General features: G+C 39.3%; 2 protein-coding genes and 1 pseudogene across 4 annotated transcripts; 1 reads left to right on the forward strand and 2 right to left on the reverse strand.

The window, feature by feature from the left end:
• Positions 1-571: 571 nt before the first annotated feature.
• On the reverse strand, positions 572-3,577 carry LOC121764649 (annotated as a pseudogene).
• Positions 3,578-4,291: 714 nt separating this feature from the next.
• On the reverse strand, positions 4,292-5,288 carry LOC121763834 (putative germin-like protein 2-1). The gene is made up of 2 exons (XM_042159920.1): positions 5,137-5,288; positions 4,292-5,039 (listed from the first exon to the last, which is right to left on the reverse strand). The coding sequence occupies exons 1-2, from the start codon at positions 5,255-5,257 to the stop codon at positions 4,474-4,476; spliced, it is 687 nt and encodes a 228-aa protein (XP_042015854.1). The 5' UTR covers positions 5,258-5,288; the 3' UTR covers positions 4,292-4,473.
• Positions 5,289-11,974: 6,686 nt separating this feature from the next.
• Positions 11,975-17,331, forward strand: LOC121764753 (altered inheritance rate of mitochondria protein 25-like). 3 transcript variants are annotated; one of them, XM_042160773.1, is made up of 13 exons: positions 11,975-12,255; positions 13,224-13,748; positions 13,950-14,036; positions 14,639-14,680; positions 14,796-14,840; positions 15,573-15,638; positions 15,745-15,801; positions 15,929-15,990; positions 16,082-16,202; positions 16,402-16,473; positions 16,549-16,655; positions 16,835-16,901; positions 17,065-17,331. In XM_042160773.1, the coding sequence occupies exons 2-12, from the start codon at positions 13,233-13,235 to the stop codon at positions 16,863-16,865; spliced, it is 1,206 nt and encodes a 401-aa protein (XP_042016707.1). In that variant the 5' UTR covers positions 11,975-12,255; positions 13,224-13,232; the 3' UTR covers positions 16,866-16,901; positions 17,065-17,331. The 3 variants fall into 3 exon arrangements, with proteins under 3 accessions (XP_042016707.1, XP_042016706.1, XP_042016708.1); XM_042160772.1 differs by having other exon boundaries at positions 16,835-17,331; XM_042160774.1 differs by having other exon boundaries at positions 13,233-13,748; positions 16,835-17,331.
• The last annotated feature ends 654 nt before the right edge of the window (positions 17,332-17,985 follow it).

Genomic DNA, 17,985 nt, shown 5'->3' on the forward strand with positions numbered 1-17,985 from the left:
TTAAGGGTGATTTTCAATTATCATTTGCATCATTATAAATTTTAACATAATATTAAATCTATTTCATAGTAATATTCAATTTACGATATTTTAATATTGAATTTACTTCATTATAACGATAGTTAGCAGAGATATTTACGTATATATTTTTTCTTGCAACTTTCTCCATATGAACATAGATGCAAGAGTGGAATTTGTTAAAATTCTAAAAAAAATATTAAAAAATATAGATAAGCATAACATTTTTACTTCTGCATAGTATAGAATTTAGACCATGACAAGCATAACATTTTTACCCTTGACCCAAATTATATGAATTAGGTGAAATCTCATAATTATCCTTAATTGTCATAATCTTTGTAGTCATTTATGTATTGTTCTGTAATGTAAACAGTCGAGAAATGAGGATCAATCTTGACAAAATTTGAAGCTGGGGAAGAAGAATTACAAAAACTCCACAACTTCATCTAAGAAATTGCAGCAATTCGATCAAGATTCAAGACCTTAGAGAAAGCTAACCAAAAAAAGCAACACAAACAACAGCATATATACAAATCAAAATGGTGGCAAAGATTGAGGTGTAACTTGGCCAAATAAAAACATACATCCATCCATCCAAGTTCAGCTACGCAGCAAAAAACCTGACAATCGGGAAACACACCAAACCCTGCTGGCTGCACTACAACAGATGCATTCGCTCGACATAAGACTGCATCAGCCATTGGTTGAGAGGCTCTCCACACCCAACAAACCACCCGGAGTTCCCATTTTCCGTAAAGAATGGAAACCTGCCTCACTCACCATCGAGGCCCCTGTCACCCTCTCCCCCAACCAGTCACAATATCGATCCGGAGGCGAGCATTTCCTTGCGAAACCAAGCTAGAGTTCTCGATAGTGCAGTCACAGCAGTGCCATGGAGGTTTATGAGCCAATAACACGAGCTCCTCTGCCTTAACGCATCCGGATAGACATTCTTCTGTGCTGCAACCTCCCAAACGAAGCCGGCTTCCTCCTTTAGCCCTGTCTTGTGGAAGAAATCGATCACAGCATCCACTAGTCCACGTTTACTTTCCCTGTCTTCGCTGTGCATCATGTCGAGGAAGTTGCTGGAGTATGCAATGAATGCAGGAACTTATGCGCCAGGTGGCCAGACGCGGTCATCAGGTCACAGCAAAACGCCATGTCGTATAGTGTTTGGGCATCCGTACAGCAACTGAGGAGGAGAGTGTAGGTCTGCAGAGAAGGATTCAGACCCAAACTCACCATGCTCTGAAGCAAGTCGTATGCATCACGGAGGCTGAGGAAAGCGCTGAGAAGAGAATTGCAAGTTGGAACGTTAGGGCATAATCCCACGGTAAGCATGGCTTGGTACCACTCCCAAGCCTTCTCAACGTTGCCAGATTTTCCCCACAAGAAGGCCATACACGGGCTCATCGGGGATCCAGTTCTTTCTTTTCATCTCGGCGAAAACAGCCTCGGCTTCATCCAGATGGCCACAATGGCCAAGAACCTCCATAATGATACTGTAAGTCACTTTGTCGGGTTCAAAGCCAGAGCTCTGCATGCCGCGATAGAGCTGCAACGAACACTGGTATTTTCTAGCTTTCGCGTGTAAAGCAATCATGATATTGTAGGTCACCAGGTTAGGCACACAGCCCTGACTAACCATCTCACAGAACAGTTTGTGGGCGGCAGTCAAATGGCCGGCTTTCCCCAGGCAATTAATGATTAAACTGTACGTAAACGTATCAGGAGAGAGTCCAGCTTCTTGCATCCGCTGGTACAGATTAATTGCAACGTCGAGATAACCTGATTTCGCATGGATGTCGATGAGCGCACGGTAAGTCACACGGTCAGGTACACAGCGCACCTTCTGCATCTGGTTGAAAACACCCACGGCTTCGTTCAAGTAATTAGCTCTGCCATAACTGTGAATGAGACGATTATATGTAGCAATATTTGGCTTGCAGCCATCAGTGATCATCTGGCCGAACAATTTGTTGATGGCACCAAACTCTCTGGCACGGCCAAGGATGCCAACCATAGTGGTATATGTGTGCCCGTCGTGCTTGAATCCAGGTCTTTGTTTTAGCCAGTAGAAAAATCCAACAGCCACTCTATAATCTTGAAGCTGCTTAAGTATTTGATTCGCCTGGTATGGATCCAACGCACAATTGAGCTTCTCAAGAGCTTCCTCTGAAGCAGGACTCCATTTCAACTGATGCAAAATGCGACACACACTTTCAACAACCGAAAACTGCCTGGTGCCCGGGACTGCTCCCGTCATAACTTTAGTCTGTATCATTGGCCTAGTAAACCCGTCCAAGTTGTTATCGCCAAACTTTTGAGTGTTTGGCGTGAACTGGCCTGAATAAGATCTTGATATTTGAGGGATTGGCTTTTTCCTATCACAGGGATCAGAGGACCTACTGCTACTGGAGCTTTTGACAGCAACGAGGATGGTGCTTGCAAGTGTTGCACGTTTGCTCTCAGAGGCCTTCTAGAAATACAAGTCTCTTCATCCGAGCAAGTGCATGAACTTCCATCTGCCGCACTACATCTTTGTCCACCAAAGAAAAAGGACCTAGCAGTCTGGGATAAGTTACCCAGATGCTTTGCTCGGATCATTGTCTGCAGAATCGGGCAAAAAATACACCGTGAATCTCAAAACAATTACATATAGTGTCCGAACAAATAAGATGATAAAACTCTGAGAATTCTATGCAGAAAAAAAGTTACTCATTTAATCCTATGAAGAAGTGAAAATGCATCAAAATCACTACAATGCATCCACACTGATGAAGATCAAGGGGGAAAATGCTTACCAAAACCACTAATATGAGAAGAGCAGCCTTTTAATGACACCATGGGAACATCCACTACCCGGTTAAGCAGAAAAGTTGAATCTGGAAAGGAACTGAAATCTCTTTAGCCAACTAATCAAATACAACTCTGTACAAAAAGTAAAATAATTTAGAGCTCAATTTGAAGACAATTTAGCTACGATAGCCAGTGAAGTACTTCAAGAAATCATCATTCACAAAAACCAATATCCAAAACTACACAAGTTACAATCTTTACCAAATCTAATCAAACAAAGAGTACATTTCACCCCAAAAAAACTAAAAATGCAAGCTTTGAACTAACAGTTTCAAAAATCGCAACACGGAAGAACCAAAACAATGTGAAAAACACAATCACTGAATAACACAGGAGTATCAAAACCAACACAAACCCACATTACAAAACATGACAAAAGAACCAAGAAACTCCTCACACCATGAGTAACCCACCATTGAAACCGAGAAACACCCACTTACAAAATCAAAGATGCAAGCTTTAACATTTCAAATAAAGAAAAAAAATCAATGAATGAGAATAAAACTTACCTAAATACAGCGTCCTTTAACTCAGAAGAATCAACCCACCACTCAACACTATGAGGAGGGGAATAAATCAAGAATCAGACATTTCAATCAGGAAATAGAATTTAAGAAAATAAAGTATGGAACAGAAGAAAGTTTAAAAAAGGCGGCTGATTGAATCTATTGCATTCCAATCAACTTGGGCAGCTCTGTTACTGTCACCTTTTCCTTAAGTTATTTTTTGTCCCTATTCTCGATGTAGATAAATAGATTTCTTGTGCGACAATCCACTTATTGATTTCCAAGAAATAAAAGATCTGTGGATATATATTTGATTCTTATGATCAATTAATTTGGTAAATTAATGACATCAAGAGATAGTGAAATATTCATCTTACTTGAGCATCTTAAGTTTACTCCATCTTTAGCGTTATTTATTTTATTTAAGTATTGAATTTAGTTCTAATATTACAAAAAAATTATTTGTAAAAAATAAACAATTGAGCTTAGATTATGTACTAAACGAAAATTAATGAGAATGATATTCATAAAAGATGCTCACATGAATTATGTACATAACAGCTTTATATAATAATACTAGGAGAAATGTACTAACTATCTCAAAATAATATGCCAAACACATTTATAAGTCTTTGTTTCATTTGTACAATAATTATTTTGGTTCATTGCGTCATTTTATAACTCTTGCATTTTAATAACTTCTTGTACATATATTTTCTATCTTAGTGAGTCCTTATTTAACGATTCTCTTAACTTTTCCACCTAATAAGTTGTTGCTAACGAAGAGTTGTTTTCTTCGATTTTGTGTGAGTCGGAGGTTGTCTATTCAAATGAATAAAAATGTAAAGCAAAACTAAATAAATGGAAAGGAAATAACCAGATTCAATGTAGATTTCATTACAAAATAAAAAGATGATATATGAAGAATTTTATTTATTACTTAAGTCAAACATTTGCACCATCACATGATAGTATATAATACTCGGAAACACAAAGTGTTCCAAGTCAAGCAGATATATAACAAGTAAATATTTTAATTTATTGAATTAAAAAGACACAATATATGTTGTTTGATGCGTAAGTTTTACTAGTTATTATTGGACCAAAATTGAGCTTGAAGGTAATCGATAATGTTCTTCTCAACTTGGAAAGCTTTAGCCAACACATCCGGGTTAATTTTGGGGTCCGACCCAAACACCGCATTGGCAATGGTGATGGTACCCGGATTCTGGCTGCCGAAACCGGCAAATGCAACCGCGTTGGTTTTGCCGACGTTGAACTGAAAGTGGATGAGACCTTGTGGGAAGACGAAGACGTCTCCAGGGTACAAATACTTGGTGAAGAGCTTGTTCTTCTGGGCCGGATCGGCCGGGTTGGAAGTGACGAACCCCACGTAGAGAGTGCCTTCCATCAAGAGGAACGCTTCGGTGGCACGTGGGTGGGTGTGGGGTGGGTTGATCCCATAAGGGGCAAAGTCGAGACGAGCCAGGGAAACACCCAGTGTGTTGAGCCCGGGGAGTTGGTTGACGTTGACTGCAGTCACGGCCGATCCAAGCTGATTGGATGTGTTTCCGGCATTGTTTAGACCCTGTCTGAGGAAATCATCCGCGACCACCATGTTCGGGTCCTTGCAGAACTTCCCGTTCACAAAAACTGCATGCAAGTAAGTGTTTCCTAACTTCATTAGTACTATGAGATATTTTGAGAAATAAAAATGTGAAAATTTAACCCAAAGCGGATAATATTATACCTGCTGAACTGGAATCAGGAACAGCAACACAGAAATCCTGAAGTTGGCCTGGATCCGATGCATAGGCGATCGAAGCCCATGAAACAAGCAAAATGGCGCACAAACCAAAACCCATCTTCATTTTGTTAGCTAATTAATGATATTGGCTTGTATATTTGTTTTGTGTGATGGGAAGCTAAGCATGAGAAGCATTCCTTTTTTTATAGGAGAAAATTCATGACCTTTTCAAATTTATTTTATTTGAAAAAACAACTGAGTTTGATACCGTCAAGATAAGTTTTTAACTTTTAATCAGATACCTGTACTTTCATAGTATAACCTAAATTACCTAATACATTTCATATTTTAATATGTAATCATATTTAGACTTCTTCTATGATAAAGTTAATTGACTCACCTGCTTTGAATTTGCAAGTCAATGCTGTTGATCTTTCATTTTCACCGTAGCCAACAAAATAATATGCAAATCCATAGTGGTTCAAATGAAGAAATAAGCTGCATTTGTGCACTAAAATAATTAGAACTACTAGAACAGAAGCATATGCTGTTTTAACCTTCTCTACATATGATTAATACCGTGCGGAATATATATAAACTTAATTTATATGGATTAATTCAGTCCAATTTGCATTAGTTTTACAATTACCTGCCATATGTGTCCCAAACTATTAAAACAGTAATGATGGATTATCATGGATCTAGGAATTGAAACGTAATTTGTCAAGATTTGGCAGCTGAAATTATATAAATTAAACTAACGTGCTTCTCGACGAATTATGCTGCTTACTATGGAAGAACTAGTCTCTACACAGCAAATTAAGTGTGACATCTACACAAATTAAGTCTGAAGTACTTTTTTCTAGCCAAATGATGTAACCACGAGAGAAGTCTTTGTGTCAAAACTCAATGGGAGAAAGGTATTATTCTTTTTTATTTTTTTATTCACAAAGATGATACACGGTTAAATAGGCTTAGGTATTTACAAATAAGGTCAACTTAAATTATCATTATTGCTATATTCTACTTGTAGCCTAATATTCTCTCAAATAATCTCCCTTGATTTGGTGTTGATTCCGTGTGATCTTCTAACACTTCCCCTCAAGCTAGGTAGTGGGATTTCCAATACTTAGCTTGCATAGTACTCCATGGAACAACTTCGAGTTCACTGCCTTTGTTAAGATATCTGCCAGTTGATCTTCCGACTTAACATAAGGCATTTCCACTATCTTGGCTTCAATGTTCTCCTTTATGAAGTGTCTGTCCATCTCCACATGTTTGGTTCTATCATGTTGCACTGGGTTTTCGGAGATACTTATGGCCGCCTTATTATCGCAGAACAACCTGCACGGAGGAGCTGGTTGGAGATCCAATTCTGTCATCAATTTCCGTAACCACAATATCTATGTCAGTCCACTCTTAATTCCTCTGAATTCTGCCTCTGTGCTGGATAGAGCTACTACTTTCTGCTTCTTACTCCTCCATGTTACAAGGTTCCCCCCCCTACAAAGGTAAAGTATCCGGCAGTGGATTTTCTGTCATTTGGGTTTCCTGCCCAATCTGCGTCGGTAAAGCCATGTATTTCCATGTGTCCATGTTTTGCAAACATAAGCCCGTGTTCTGCCGTTCCCTTCAAGTATCGGACAATCCTCACGACTGCCTCCCAATGTTCTTCTTGAGGTGCGTGCATAAACTGGCTTACTACTCCTACTGCATATGCAATATTAGGCCTCGTGTGGGATAAATAGATGAGTTTTCCCACTAGTCGTTGATATCTCCCCCTGTCGGTTTGTCTTGCGCCCTCCCTTATCTGTAGTCCATGATTCTGCACCATTGAGGTATCTGCGGGTTTGCAGTCGACCATTCCAAGTTCTGTCAACAGATCGAGTACATATTTTTTCTGACTTATAAAGATCCCCTTCTTTGACCTTAGTACCTCAATTCCCAGGAAATATTTGAGAGGACTGAGATCCTTCATCTCGAACTCATGAAACAGATTTTTCCTCAACTCGACTATCTCTTTCTCGTCATCTCCGGTAATAATCATGTCATCCACGTATATAATCAAACACGTGATCTTGCCATTCTTCTTCTTGATGAACAACGTATGGTCTGAGTTGCTCTGTTCATAGTCGTACTTTTTCATCACTTCCGTAAACCTACCAAACCATGCCCTTGGAGATTGCTTTAATCCATACAGTGTCTTCTTTAACTGGCACACTTCCCCATCGAGGAAATCTTCAGAGAAACCAGGATGAGGTTCCATGTATACGGGTTTTGGCAACTCCCCATGGAGGAAAGCATTGGTCACGTCAAACTGATGAAGTGGCCAATCCTTATTAGCAGTAACCGAGAATAGCACCCTTACAGTGTTGATTTTTGCCACTGGTGAGAATGTCTCATCATAGTCTACACCATGAGTCTGGGTATATCCTTTTGCCACGAGGCGGGCTTTGTATCTGTCGACAGTACCATCTGGTTTCCTCTTTATTGTGAATACCCATCTGCATCCAACTGTTTTCGTTCCTTCAGGCAGCTTGCTTCGTACCCATGTACTATTCTTTTTCAATGCCTTCATTTCCACCATCATTGCGTCCTTCCATTGCTTATGTCTCATTGCTTATTCGGCCGACTGTGGGATTTCCTTTTCTTCGTACAGCGCAGCCTCAAATGCCCGAGCCATCTTAGTTAGATTCCCTTGCACGAAATTTTCCACGGCATAGCGGCTCTTTTTTCAAACCTTCTCTGGGGAATATCGTTTCGGTGGAACTCCCCTTGTACTTCGACAGGGGAGAACATATTTCCCTGTATCCCCGTCGACTGTGTTGTCTTGAGTCTCTGTATCAGGAAGGTCAGTGGTAACTGTGATTTCGATAGGACTCGGATCAGATATTACCTCGGATATCATCGGAGGAGGATCACTGGGGCTTGGTTGAGGAGACTCTTGTGGTAAGACCTGCTCGGCGGAAGTGACCACTGGATCTGTTGGTTCCTCAATCGAGGAGCTTGGAACTGGCACAACCCAACTTAGATAGTCTATGGTACTATCTGGATCACTCACCCCCTGACTACTAAGGTGGGTGTGGTAGAAAAGTTCGGTTTCCAAGAAGTTGCAGTTCATGGTGGTAATGATTTTTTTGTGTTGGGATCGTAGCATCGATATCCCTTCTGGTTCACCCCATACCCTACAAAGACACATTTTATTGCACACGGAGAGAGTTTCGTTCTTTCATGTTTAGGGATGTGGGCATAGACGGTATACCCAAAGACTTTCGGGGAGAGGCTGAGGTAGTTTGAGATCTTGGCTTGTTTAGATAAGACATCGAGTAGGGTTTTCATGTTCAGGATCTTGGTAGGAAGACGATTTATAAGGTAGACAGATGTGGCGACGGCTTCGGGCCAAAAAAATTTCGGGACTTTGGATTCAGTCATAAGGGCTCGGGTCATTTCTAGAATTATTCTGTGTTTCCTTTCTGCTAGCCCATTCTGTTCGGGTGTATAGGCACAAGAAGTTTGGTGAACTACCCCATTATTTTCACAAAACTTGGTCATTGAGTTATTAACAAATTCCCTCTCATTGTCTGATCTAAGGTTTTGTATCGTGGTGTGGAATTGTGTTTGAATTAGTTTGAAAAAGGATACAAATTTATCAAAGACTTCTGATTTGTGTTTCAAAAAATAAACCCATGTCATCCTAGTACAGTCATCCACAAAGATCACAAAATATCGAAAACGGTTTCCACCAACAAAAGGGGCTGGGCCCCAAACATTAGAGTGTACTAGAGAAAACATAGATTGCATGCGAGTGTTTGAAGGTTTAAAACTCTGTCTGTGGCTCTTGGCCAAAACACACGTTTCACAAGAAAAATCTGAAGAAATAGAAAGGCTCGGATAAAGTAATTTAAAGTAACCAGGAGATGGGTGTCCTAGTCTTCGGTGCCAGAGCCAAGTTTCCTGTTTCGTGGATCCGTGAGCCCGCATTGCACTCCCATGTTGAGCTATCTCGTCCACGTAATAGAGCCCCTGCTTCTCAGTGCCACGAAAGAATCCTCCTCGCCTGAATATCCTGCAGAATGCAAAAATCAGGATGCATTAGGAGAGTGCAATTTAACTCCTTCGCCACATGACTTATAGACATCAGTCTTTGAGACAATGTAGGAACATAAGGACAATTCTTAAGCCGAAGTGTAGGTGATATCTCAATAGTGCCAGAACCCACAACAGTAATTAATTCCCCATTTACAGTTCGAATATAAGATTTATCCGTATCCTCACTATACTCAATAAAATCATTTTTATCTGGAGTCATTGTGTCGGTTGCCCCACAATCAAATATCCAACCTTTTGATTTCTTCTCGGTGATGTCACAAACACGAAATGCAAAAGTGGGATAATTTTCAATTTTTTTAGCAACTGGGGGTTTTTTCATAATTTCAGCTAAACTGGGGGTTCTGTGTAAATATGGATGGGGTTATGTTTTATGTTTTCGGAACTTGGAGGGGGGCAAATCATATTTAGCAAAAAAAATTTAGGGTTTGGATTTAATCCAAACCCTTTACCTCCTTTGACGCCGCCTCCACCGATCTCTGTCCATTCGGCGAAATTCCCGGCTCCCTCACGTTGCCGCCGGCCGATGGAGACTCTTGTCGCACCCCGGTTCCGGTTCCAGTTGTTTCCCCATGATTCCCGGCTTCCATTCGCCGAGGGGTTCCTTCTCCGTTCACTCCAATGGCGAGTTTCACCTGGGCCGGGAAACCCTTGGCTTTTTGTCGTTCTTCCCACCACTTCGGATATCCGATCCGTTTGAAGCAATTTTCCCAAGTGTGCTTCTGTCTTCCTCAATGGGAGCACCAAAGTTTTGATGTGTCGACCCTGTTTCCCGGTCGGCTGGTGGCTGAGGGTCGTGTCGGTGTCGCGTTACTCCATTGCGACGGTCGTTGGTTATGTGTGATAAGCCCCTGTCCGATTCCGCCAAATGATGATTCGGTTCCGCCGTTGGCTTCGTCGGTGGGTGAGGACGACGTCGGTGGCATGATTCTCCGTCGAGCAGCCTCCGCCTTCACCCACCCATACGCCGCTTCCACTGATGGCGCAGGATCCTCCTTCAGAATTTCCCGTCGGATCGAATCGTATTCTTGGTTCAATCCGGTCAGGAACTTGATGAGTCTCTTGGAGCTTGAGTAATTTCTGAATTGCTCAATCCCCTTGTCACAGCAGCTTATTGGTTGTTTCTGGCTTCGGTCTATGTTAATCCACAATCCGTGGATCTTTTTGTAGTATGTTTCAAGGTCCATATTACCTTGTTTGATGTTGATTGCCTTCTCCTCCAGTCATAGATGACATATCGGTCGGCCTTGCTTTCGAACGTCACGGCGAGGTTGTCCCACAATGCTTTCGCCGTTTGGTGGTGTGCGAAGTCCGCAATTATGTCGTTTTCAATGTTATCGACAATCCATGAGAACACCACGAGGTCGTTCTCTTCCCATTCATCATATCCTTTGCTCCCCAATTCTAGGGGATCGTTTTTTATGTATGGGTATGCACATCTGCCTCCAATCTTCACTTTGATTAGTCGTGCCCACAACGGATAGTTCCTGCCGTTCAACTTGAACGGTACCGTGATACTATTGCTATTCCTGAGGTTCACGGTCTGATCTGTGTCCTTTGTATCACCATTCTTGGTATCTTCTGTGTTTGACATATTTGATGTAGGTCGGAATTCTGGCTTGATTCTGGTTGAAGGAAAAAAAGGTCGGGAAAGGTATTTCAGGTGGCTAAATTTTGGCAAAAAAAAAAGGGTCGGGAAAGGTATTATCGGCTATGATGAGACTTCTCTGAGCCAAGTCGACAACTTGCTCTGATGCCATGTCAAAACTCAATGGGAGAAAGGTATTATTCTTTTGTATTTTTTTATTCACAAAGATGATACACGGTTAAATAAGCTAAAGTATTTACAAATAAGGTAAACCTAAATTATCATTATATTCTAATTGTAGCCTAATATTCTCCCAAATAATCTCCCTTGATTTGGTGCCGATTCCGTGTGATCTTCTAACACTTTGTAATACTATTAAATTCAAGAACAAGATGCATATTCTGCATATCGATAAGTTATAGTATTAATTGGTTATTTATTTTTAGCTAACTGACTCGATCGTAATTTTATGTTAATCAGAAAATATATCAGTTAAAATTTTGGTTTGCTTCATGCACCTTATTTAGTCTTTTCTAACAAAAAAAAAATCGTTGGATCAAATAAACTGACTACTATAAAGGATATCATGAGGTATCGGGGCTCATATATTGAAATTGACACAAAATCCGTTATAGGGTATATCCCGTTTGATGATGATTACTCGATAAATTGCTAGATTTAGGTTTTATTACAACATTTTAATTCATAATTAAATTGAGAGACTACCACCCTGCCCATACCTTCCCAAATCGTGAGTCACCTCCAAGTCCAACACCGACCCTCTCCTTACAATTGGCCTAGCCCGTGTAAGCTTTCGACTTATGCGCTAGCCAAGAGTAATGTTGATGGTTAAACGATAAATTAATTGTTTGCTTTCGAGGTCGGATGTAAGTACGGAAGTACCTACGAGTGTCGGGTGCAGGTACCTGACGTAAATCGGGTGCAGGCACCTGCGTCTGATTTTACACCCATCTATGCTCTAATATTTGAATATACACTCTTCTCTAATTGTTCAAAAAATTAGGACTAAATCGATAAATTAACTATTACGTGGGTCAAAGTGTAATAAAGACAGTTATGAGGGTATATTGACTCTATTGACGTATATTTTATGGGTCAAATCGTAATAAAGCATATTATCTGGGTCAATAACCCCTGAACACGTGAAGACGCAGTAGCTGCTGCTTCTAGACTCCACCGCCGCTCGCCGCCGCCGGTCGAAATCACAACCATTTGTTCATTCCATTGCCCAGACCTCTATTTCCAGAAGAAATTTTGCCCAATTTCACCCCTATCATTAAATTAACTAGCGTATGAACGACCGGCTGCTGTCCACTCACCCTAACTCACCATTTCCGTGAACCACCATTGTTTCCGGCGCGATCATCATTTCTCCGGTCTCCGCCCTAATCTTTTTTCCGCTTGAGGTTAGATTTTGAGGCGAATTTCTTATCATTAAGAAATACGGAATGCTGATCATTACTGATTTCCCTTTATCATCTAAAGTAGTATGTTTTAATATGATTAATGTTTTTTTAATGTCAATAAAATGCATTCAGAAAATTCTTTACCACGAACAAATGGCTAAAGTCGTGTTTGTCTCATTACGCTTGAGTTTTTTGCTTAGTTGCTTCTACGTTGCTCTCAAAGAGTGGCTCGCTCAGTATTAGCATGTTTTTAGGCCAAAACAGTTTCTTGTCATTCCTAGATGTACTCATGGGGAAACGATTATCTGTTGTGTTGGACAAAGTCATGGCATTTCGACAATATTTTGAAACTGACTATATAATGACGAAGCAGAACTAACCCATGTGTCATCAAAAACTAGGCTTCTTCAGGTCACACAGATATGAAGCCTCAACATATGTTTGCATTTGGATATCATTTACTTCAATCTACTCTGTTATAGTGTCATCATCTTCACTCACTCACTCACTTATGTTTCTGCTGCCATCCAATATACTTAACATGCATTCTTTCATCGTCAATTCGTCATCCATAGGCTCATTTATAATTGAGGATGATGTTGTCATAAACTTTAACATGTACTTAATTCATAATTTTCTTACTGGTAATGGTTCAACCTAAAATGAAGCCTGAATCAGGCTCAAATTACCCAAGAGTCTGCTTCCACTGTCAGGCTTCTATGTGTATGGAAGTGAATGTCGATTCTGTCCAACATATATATTCTATGTGTCTGTGAGAAGTGCTTATGCATATTATTTATACTCAGTACTTGAAATCATGGCAGTAAAATTTATCCTTACATGTGTAACCATTGGAACTGGGTGCTGGAGAAAAATGATATGCCTTACAATAAAGATAAGACTTGAAATAGGAATATTGCTTGATCTAATGTAAATGTGTATGGTGTAAATGAAATTCATATTTCCAGTTTGTTTAGATGAACTGGACAAAGGTGTGGGGGTGTGTTAAGGACCATTCTAGGTGCACCAGACCACTGTGTCGTACAGTGAGGGATCAGAATGGAATTATGTCTCTTGGAAAGAGGTTCTATTCTCCACAGGAAGAAGGACGATACCACGTGCAAAGAAAGACATCATGGATGTTCAATCTTCCCTGTATTCAAGTGGACACAGTGTTTGGGAGTAAAAATACATCACATCGATATGTGCATAGCATGCAAAATGATCCAGACTTGAGTAGGGACTTTTTTGTACGACTCTGGCTTGCTGATAAAAAGAAGACAGGGCCTACTGCGAAACGAAGGCATAAAGTTCTTAAATCCTATAGCAGTGGTGAAACGATAGCTGATGGCCGAACTTTTCCCGGACTTATTGAAAGAATGCTTTCTGGTGCTTTAGATAAGAAGTCTTATGACAAGGTGAAGTCAGGTCTTAAGCAACCACCTACCAGCCAATCAATCACTGGTACATTGGAACCAATGTCTTTGGAAGAGGTAATGCTATCATGTGCCCTTCTTTGGAGAACACACACTTATTTTCTTTGGAGTTTTACATGATATATGTCTGTTGGACATTAGTTGCATTTTTGGAGTTATTATATCACTGCAATTCCGGTACCAGTAATTTATTTAGGTCAAACATTTTGATGCTTAATGCTTCTGTGTAAATTGACTTGACCAAAAACTTCATTTCAGTCCAAGGTAGCACCTCTTCTTGCAAGATCCAATCTACTGATTACCAGGGATATAGAATGGGCCAACTTGGTTCTTGGTTTTGAGCAGGTAAGCTGTAGATTTTAGAACTCTTCACACATCAGCAAAATTCTTGACATCTTGTCTTTTTTGCTTTAATGCTATATTAATAATATGATATCGAGGGAAAACTAAGTTTGTGTTTCCACCATTTTCATGGTGACACTATCATAATTTGGATGCTAGTGGACAAAGTTGCTTATCAACCAGTATATGCTGTTAGCATTGGTGGCTCAACAATCAACATGACATCTCAGTTGGAAGAAAGAAGCAACTCTATTCATCTCACTATGATAAATACTGAGAAAGTTGATATTTTGATTTTTTTTTAAGTTTTGATAGCTGAATGACTTGCTGTTCTATTATACTTTCTGTTTTGATAGGACGCCATTTCTGATGATTATCTTACAATTGCTTTATTTTTTTTTTCAAAAATCTGACTAGGTCTTAACTAGATGAAGCTGGTTTTTACCAGATAGTTACATAAATAAATTGGACAATAAAATGCTATACGAAGTATCTAGAGCTTCTTCAGTTCCATAGCATTCGATGCCTTTCTGATGTAGTATATTTTTTCGTGTACAAATGCATTGCTCTAGTATTCTTTTCTAATCAGGTGTGTCTTTGTGCAGGAAAACCGATATGCAATGGTTGATGTCTGCTACCCTCAAGCAGTACGTCTGTTCTTGGTTTTACTCCCTTGTGGTTTACCATTCAATTGGTGCTGGTTTAAGGAAACTTACTGATATTGGATTCAGTCATAGTAATTACTTAACATTTTAATTGTAGCCTGTAGGTTTCATACGCGAGCAGAGCAATGTGATTGCAAGACAGGTATTACTTTGTGTCCTGACATCCATAGTTTCTTTATTTCGTACTCCCTCCGTTCCATAGTAATGGAGGCGTTTCTTTTCAGTACGGAGATTAAGAAAAATTGTGTTAGGTGAGTTGAGTAAAGGGAGAATAAAGTGGAAAATGAAAAAGGTAGAGAGATGAAGAGAGAAAAAAGTTGAAGAGAGTAAAGTAGGTGTGGAAAAATGTGTTGACTTTTACTAAAAAGGGAAATGACTCGATTACTATGGAACGAACCAAAATGGCAAAATGCCTCTATTACTATGGAATGGAGGGAGTACAAAATTTCTGAACATTGTTTTTTCTTGTGTTGCTGTTAATTCCTTACCTCTGAAAAGCATATTCATCTTTAGTTGTTGAAATTGTTGAATACCATCATCAACTCAATTTAAACACATAGAACAACAGTTTGTTCCAAATATTTTCTTGCCCCAACCAATATCTGGTGTGGCATGATTGGGATATGGAAATAGAAAATTAAATATTTGTTAGAGGTTAGTACGAAACTGAATTTCTTTATTTCTTGCTTTGTTTGTGTTATGATGAAGATTGCAAACCTCTATTAAGAAACTTAGTAAAATGGACTTAGTCTAGATGTTTTCCCCCTTCTTGATCATTTCTTCAGTTTTACACTTTTTCTCGATAAATGCCGTTTAACTTGTCATTATTGCTTTTACGCTTTATGTTTGATGATTGCAACACTTTTTCCTGCAGTTGCTTCGCTTAAGACGCCCTTTCATTGCATACATTACTGATGGATCGGGCAACGAGCTCTTTAGGGTAATAACTTTTTAATGTTCTCATTACTTTAACCTGCACTTGGATGCCTCTTTTGGGTGTACAATGGGCACTAATTATTTTCCTTTGTATAACTGCTTCCAAGTAGGTTCGAAGGCCCTTTTGGTGGATCACCAGTTCAATATACGCAGAGATAAATGGAAAAGTACGGTTCTCATCATGTTTTGTTTTGGGTCTTTAACCTAACAATTGAGCCTAATTCCAAGCTTTTAGAACTAGCAGAGATTTTCTTGGACTTAATGTCATTTATTATTTTACTTCTTTCCTGTCAGGAAATTGGTGTTGTTCACAGAAGATGGCATCTGTGGAGGAGAATTTATGACTTGTACTTGGGGTTTGTAATTTTAGTTCCAAACCCCATATATTCACGGAATCTCCCAAACATGTGATGTTGATCTGCTGCCTCTCTCTCTCTTCTCTTTCAGGGATAAGCAATTTGCAGTTGTTGAGAACCCTGGGTTGTGGAATTGGACTTTCACTTTGAAGGACATTGATGGAAATGTGTTGGCAGAGATAGACCGTGACTGGAGGGGTTTTGGATTTGAGGTTATTGAATTCTTATTTGATTCATGTAGTCAAGGGGATTGACTGGATGTTTTTCACTTAGCACAAAATGGAAAGCTAGATTTGCCCTTTATGCTAATCAGTTAATATGGTGTGACTGGATAATAAGGGATATGGTCATATATTGTCTATGTTGGTGATTGATCTGCTGATTAGAAGAACAATCACATCTGTTGTGCAGATTTTTACAGATGCGGGTCAGTATGTGATCCGGTTTGGGAGCTCCGATTCAGGTGTTGCGCCTGCAGCAGAGGTAAACTCGCTGCATAAGTAGCATATTTGTTTTATTTAAATAGTGAATTTCTGAATCATGTTTCTGCGTTTGTAGGTGCAAGAGTTGAGCGTTGCTCGTTCCTTGACTCTGTCAGAGAGAGCAGTAGCTGTTGCCCTGGCTGTTTCACTTGATAATGACTACTTCTCCAGACACGGAGGCTGGTAAGATACTGGTTTCCGTATATTTTTAGACATTCATTATCATTCTTTAGTAAAGAAGGTTCAGTTTTAGTCTAGTTGGGTGTGCATATCCACTTTCTTGAAGTACTAGCAGCACTCGCCACTTGATTTCAGCTGATACATGCTGAATAGTTGTAGTATAACTTTCTTGTTCTTATCAGGGGATTTCCCTTTATGGTGGTCGATGATTGAGAATTGGCTGGCAAGAGGAATTGAGCACCGAATTCGGTTAGTTTTGCAACTTGGCCATTGGTTGAACATATTCTTTTGATGCTTTTCCCTGCCAATGAAAAAAAAATGTACTACTGGCTGTTCACAAAATCTTAAGTTTTCGAGCTTGAACCTTAACTGAATGCTTTATTTATGGCCTTTCCATTTTCATCCGAAGCAGCAAAAAGTTATCATGGCCGCCATCATGTGTCGGTGTCGGTGTCGAAGTCTCTGATAATCAAAGCTGTGCACCTCTGTTGTTTGCATCTTGCTATTTACTTGTTGTTTAGTCGATTCTGAGCTACTTGGGATTTTATTTATATTTTATACATGTGTCCAAGACTTGTTACAAGTTTTTCTTCAGAAGGTAGTTGGGCCAACTCCAACGGTCACCTAAATATTGAAATTGACATACCTAATAATAACTCAGTTCATTCCCTCTTCTTAACCATCATACCTTTAATTTTTTTTTTCTTATTTGTTGAGATCCGATTTATGTTGCAGTCAACTTCTTATTTGCATGGGATTATATATTTCCCCAATGTTAGTCTTACAAGTATTTTATTCATGTAGATAGAGTACTTTGTAGCCTTTTTAGCCCTATAATGATACTCACTAGATATTAAGAACTCAATAAATGATGTATTATCCCATTTTTCTAAATAGTCAAGTCATTCGAGATTAGGGGGAGAAGACACCCTCTTTAGTTATTTTTTAAATATAATATCGAATGCAAATTACAATGGTCAATGGGTATGTATAAATATATGAATTAAAATTTGCAAGAATGCATAACGTAGTTTATTGCTCGTGTAATTACAATGGCAACAAACAAATTAAATTTACTAAAGACTAAAGTCCCAAAATAGTCCCTAACATTTGGCGTTTTTTTTATTTTGGTCCAAAACATTATCTTTTGAATTATTCGGTCCCTCACATTTGAAATCGGACCGCATTTGGTCCTAAATTGACGGAATGGTTAAAATTTGACGGAATTTAACAGTCGAACTCGATTTTAATCAATTTTGACGTGATTATTAGTTATAATTATGTTTTATGAATGGCTAATACCTAATTAACCTAATTAACCTAAAACTTAAAA

This window comes from Salvia splendens, chromosome 14, assembly GCF_004379255.2.
Source record: "Salvia splendens isolate huo1 chromosome 14, SspV2, whole genome shotgun sequence".
Lineage (NCBI taxonomy): Eukaryota > Viridiplantae > Streptophyta > Magnoliopsida > Lamiales > Lamiaceae > Salvia > Salvia splendens.

Excerpts from the sequence above, each read along its gene's own strand:
- LOC121763834 (XM_042159920.1), bottom strand. The coding sequence starts at position 5,257 with ATGAAGATGGGTTTTGGTTTGTGCGCCATTTTGCTTGTTTCATGGGCT. Across the intron at positions 5,040-5,136 it reads TCCTGATTCCAGTTCAGCAG|TTTTTGTGAACGGGAAGTTC; the intron begins GTATAATATTAT and ends ACTTGCATGCAG.
- LOC121764753 (XM_042160772.1), top strand. The coding sequence starts at position 13,233 with ATGAACTGGACAAAGGTGTGGGGGTGTGTTAAGGACCATTCTAGGTGC. Across the intron at positions 15,802-15,928 it reads ACGCAGAGATAAATGGAAAA|GAAATTGGTGTTGTTCACAG; the intron begins GTACGGTTCTCA and ends CTTTCCTGTCAG. Across the intron at positions 15,991-16,081 it reads ATTTATGACTTGTACTTGGG|GGATAAGCAATTTGCAGTTG; the intron begins GTTTGTAATTTT and ends CTTCTCTTTCAG.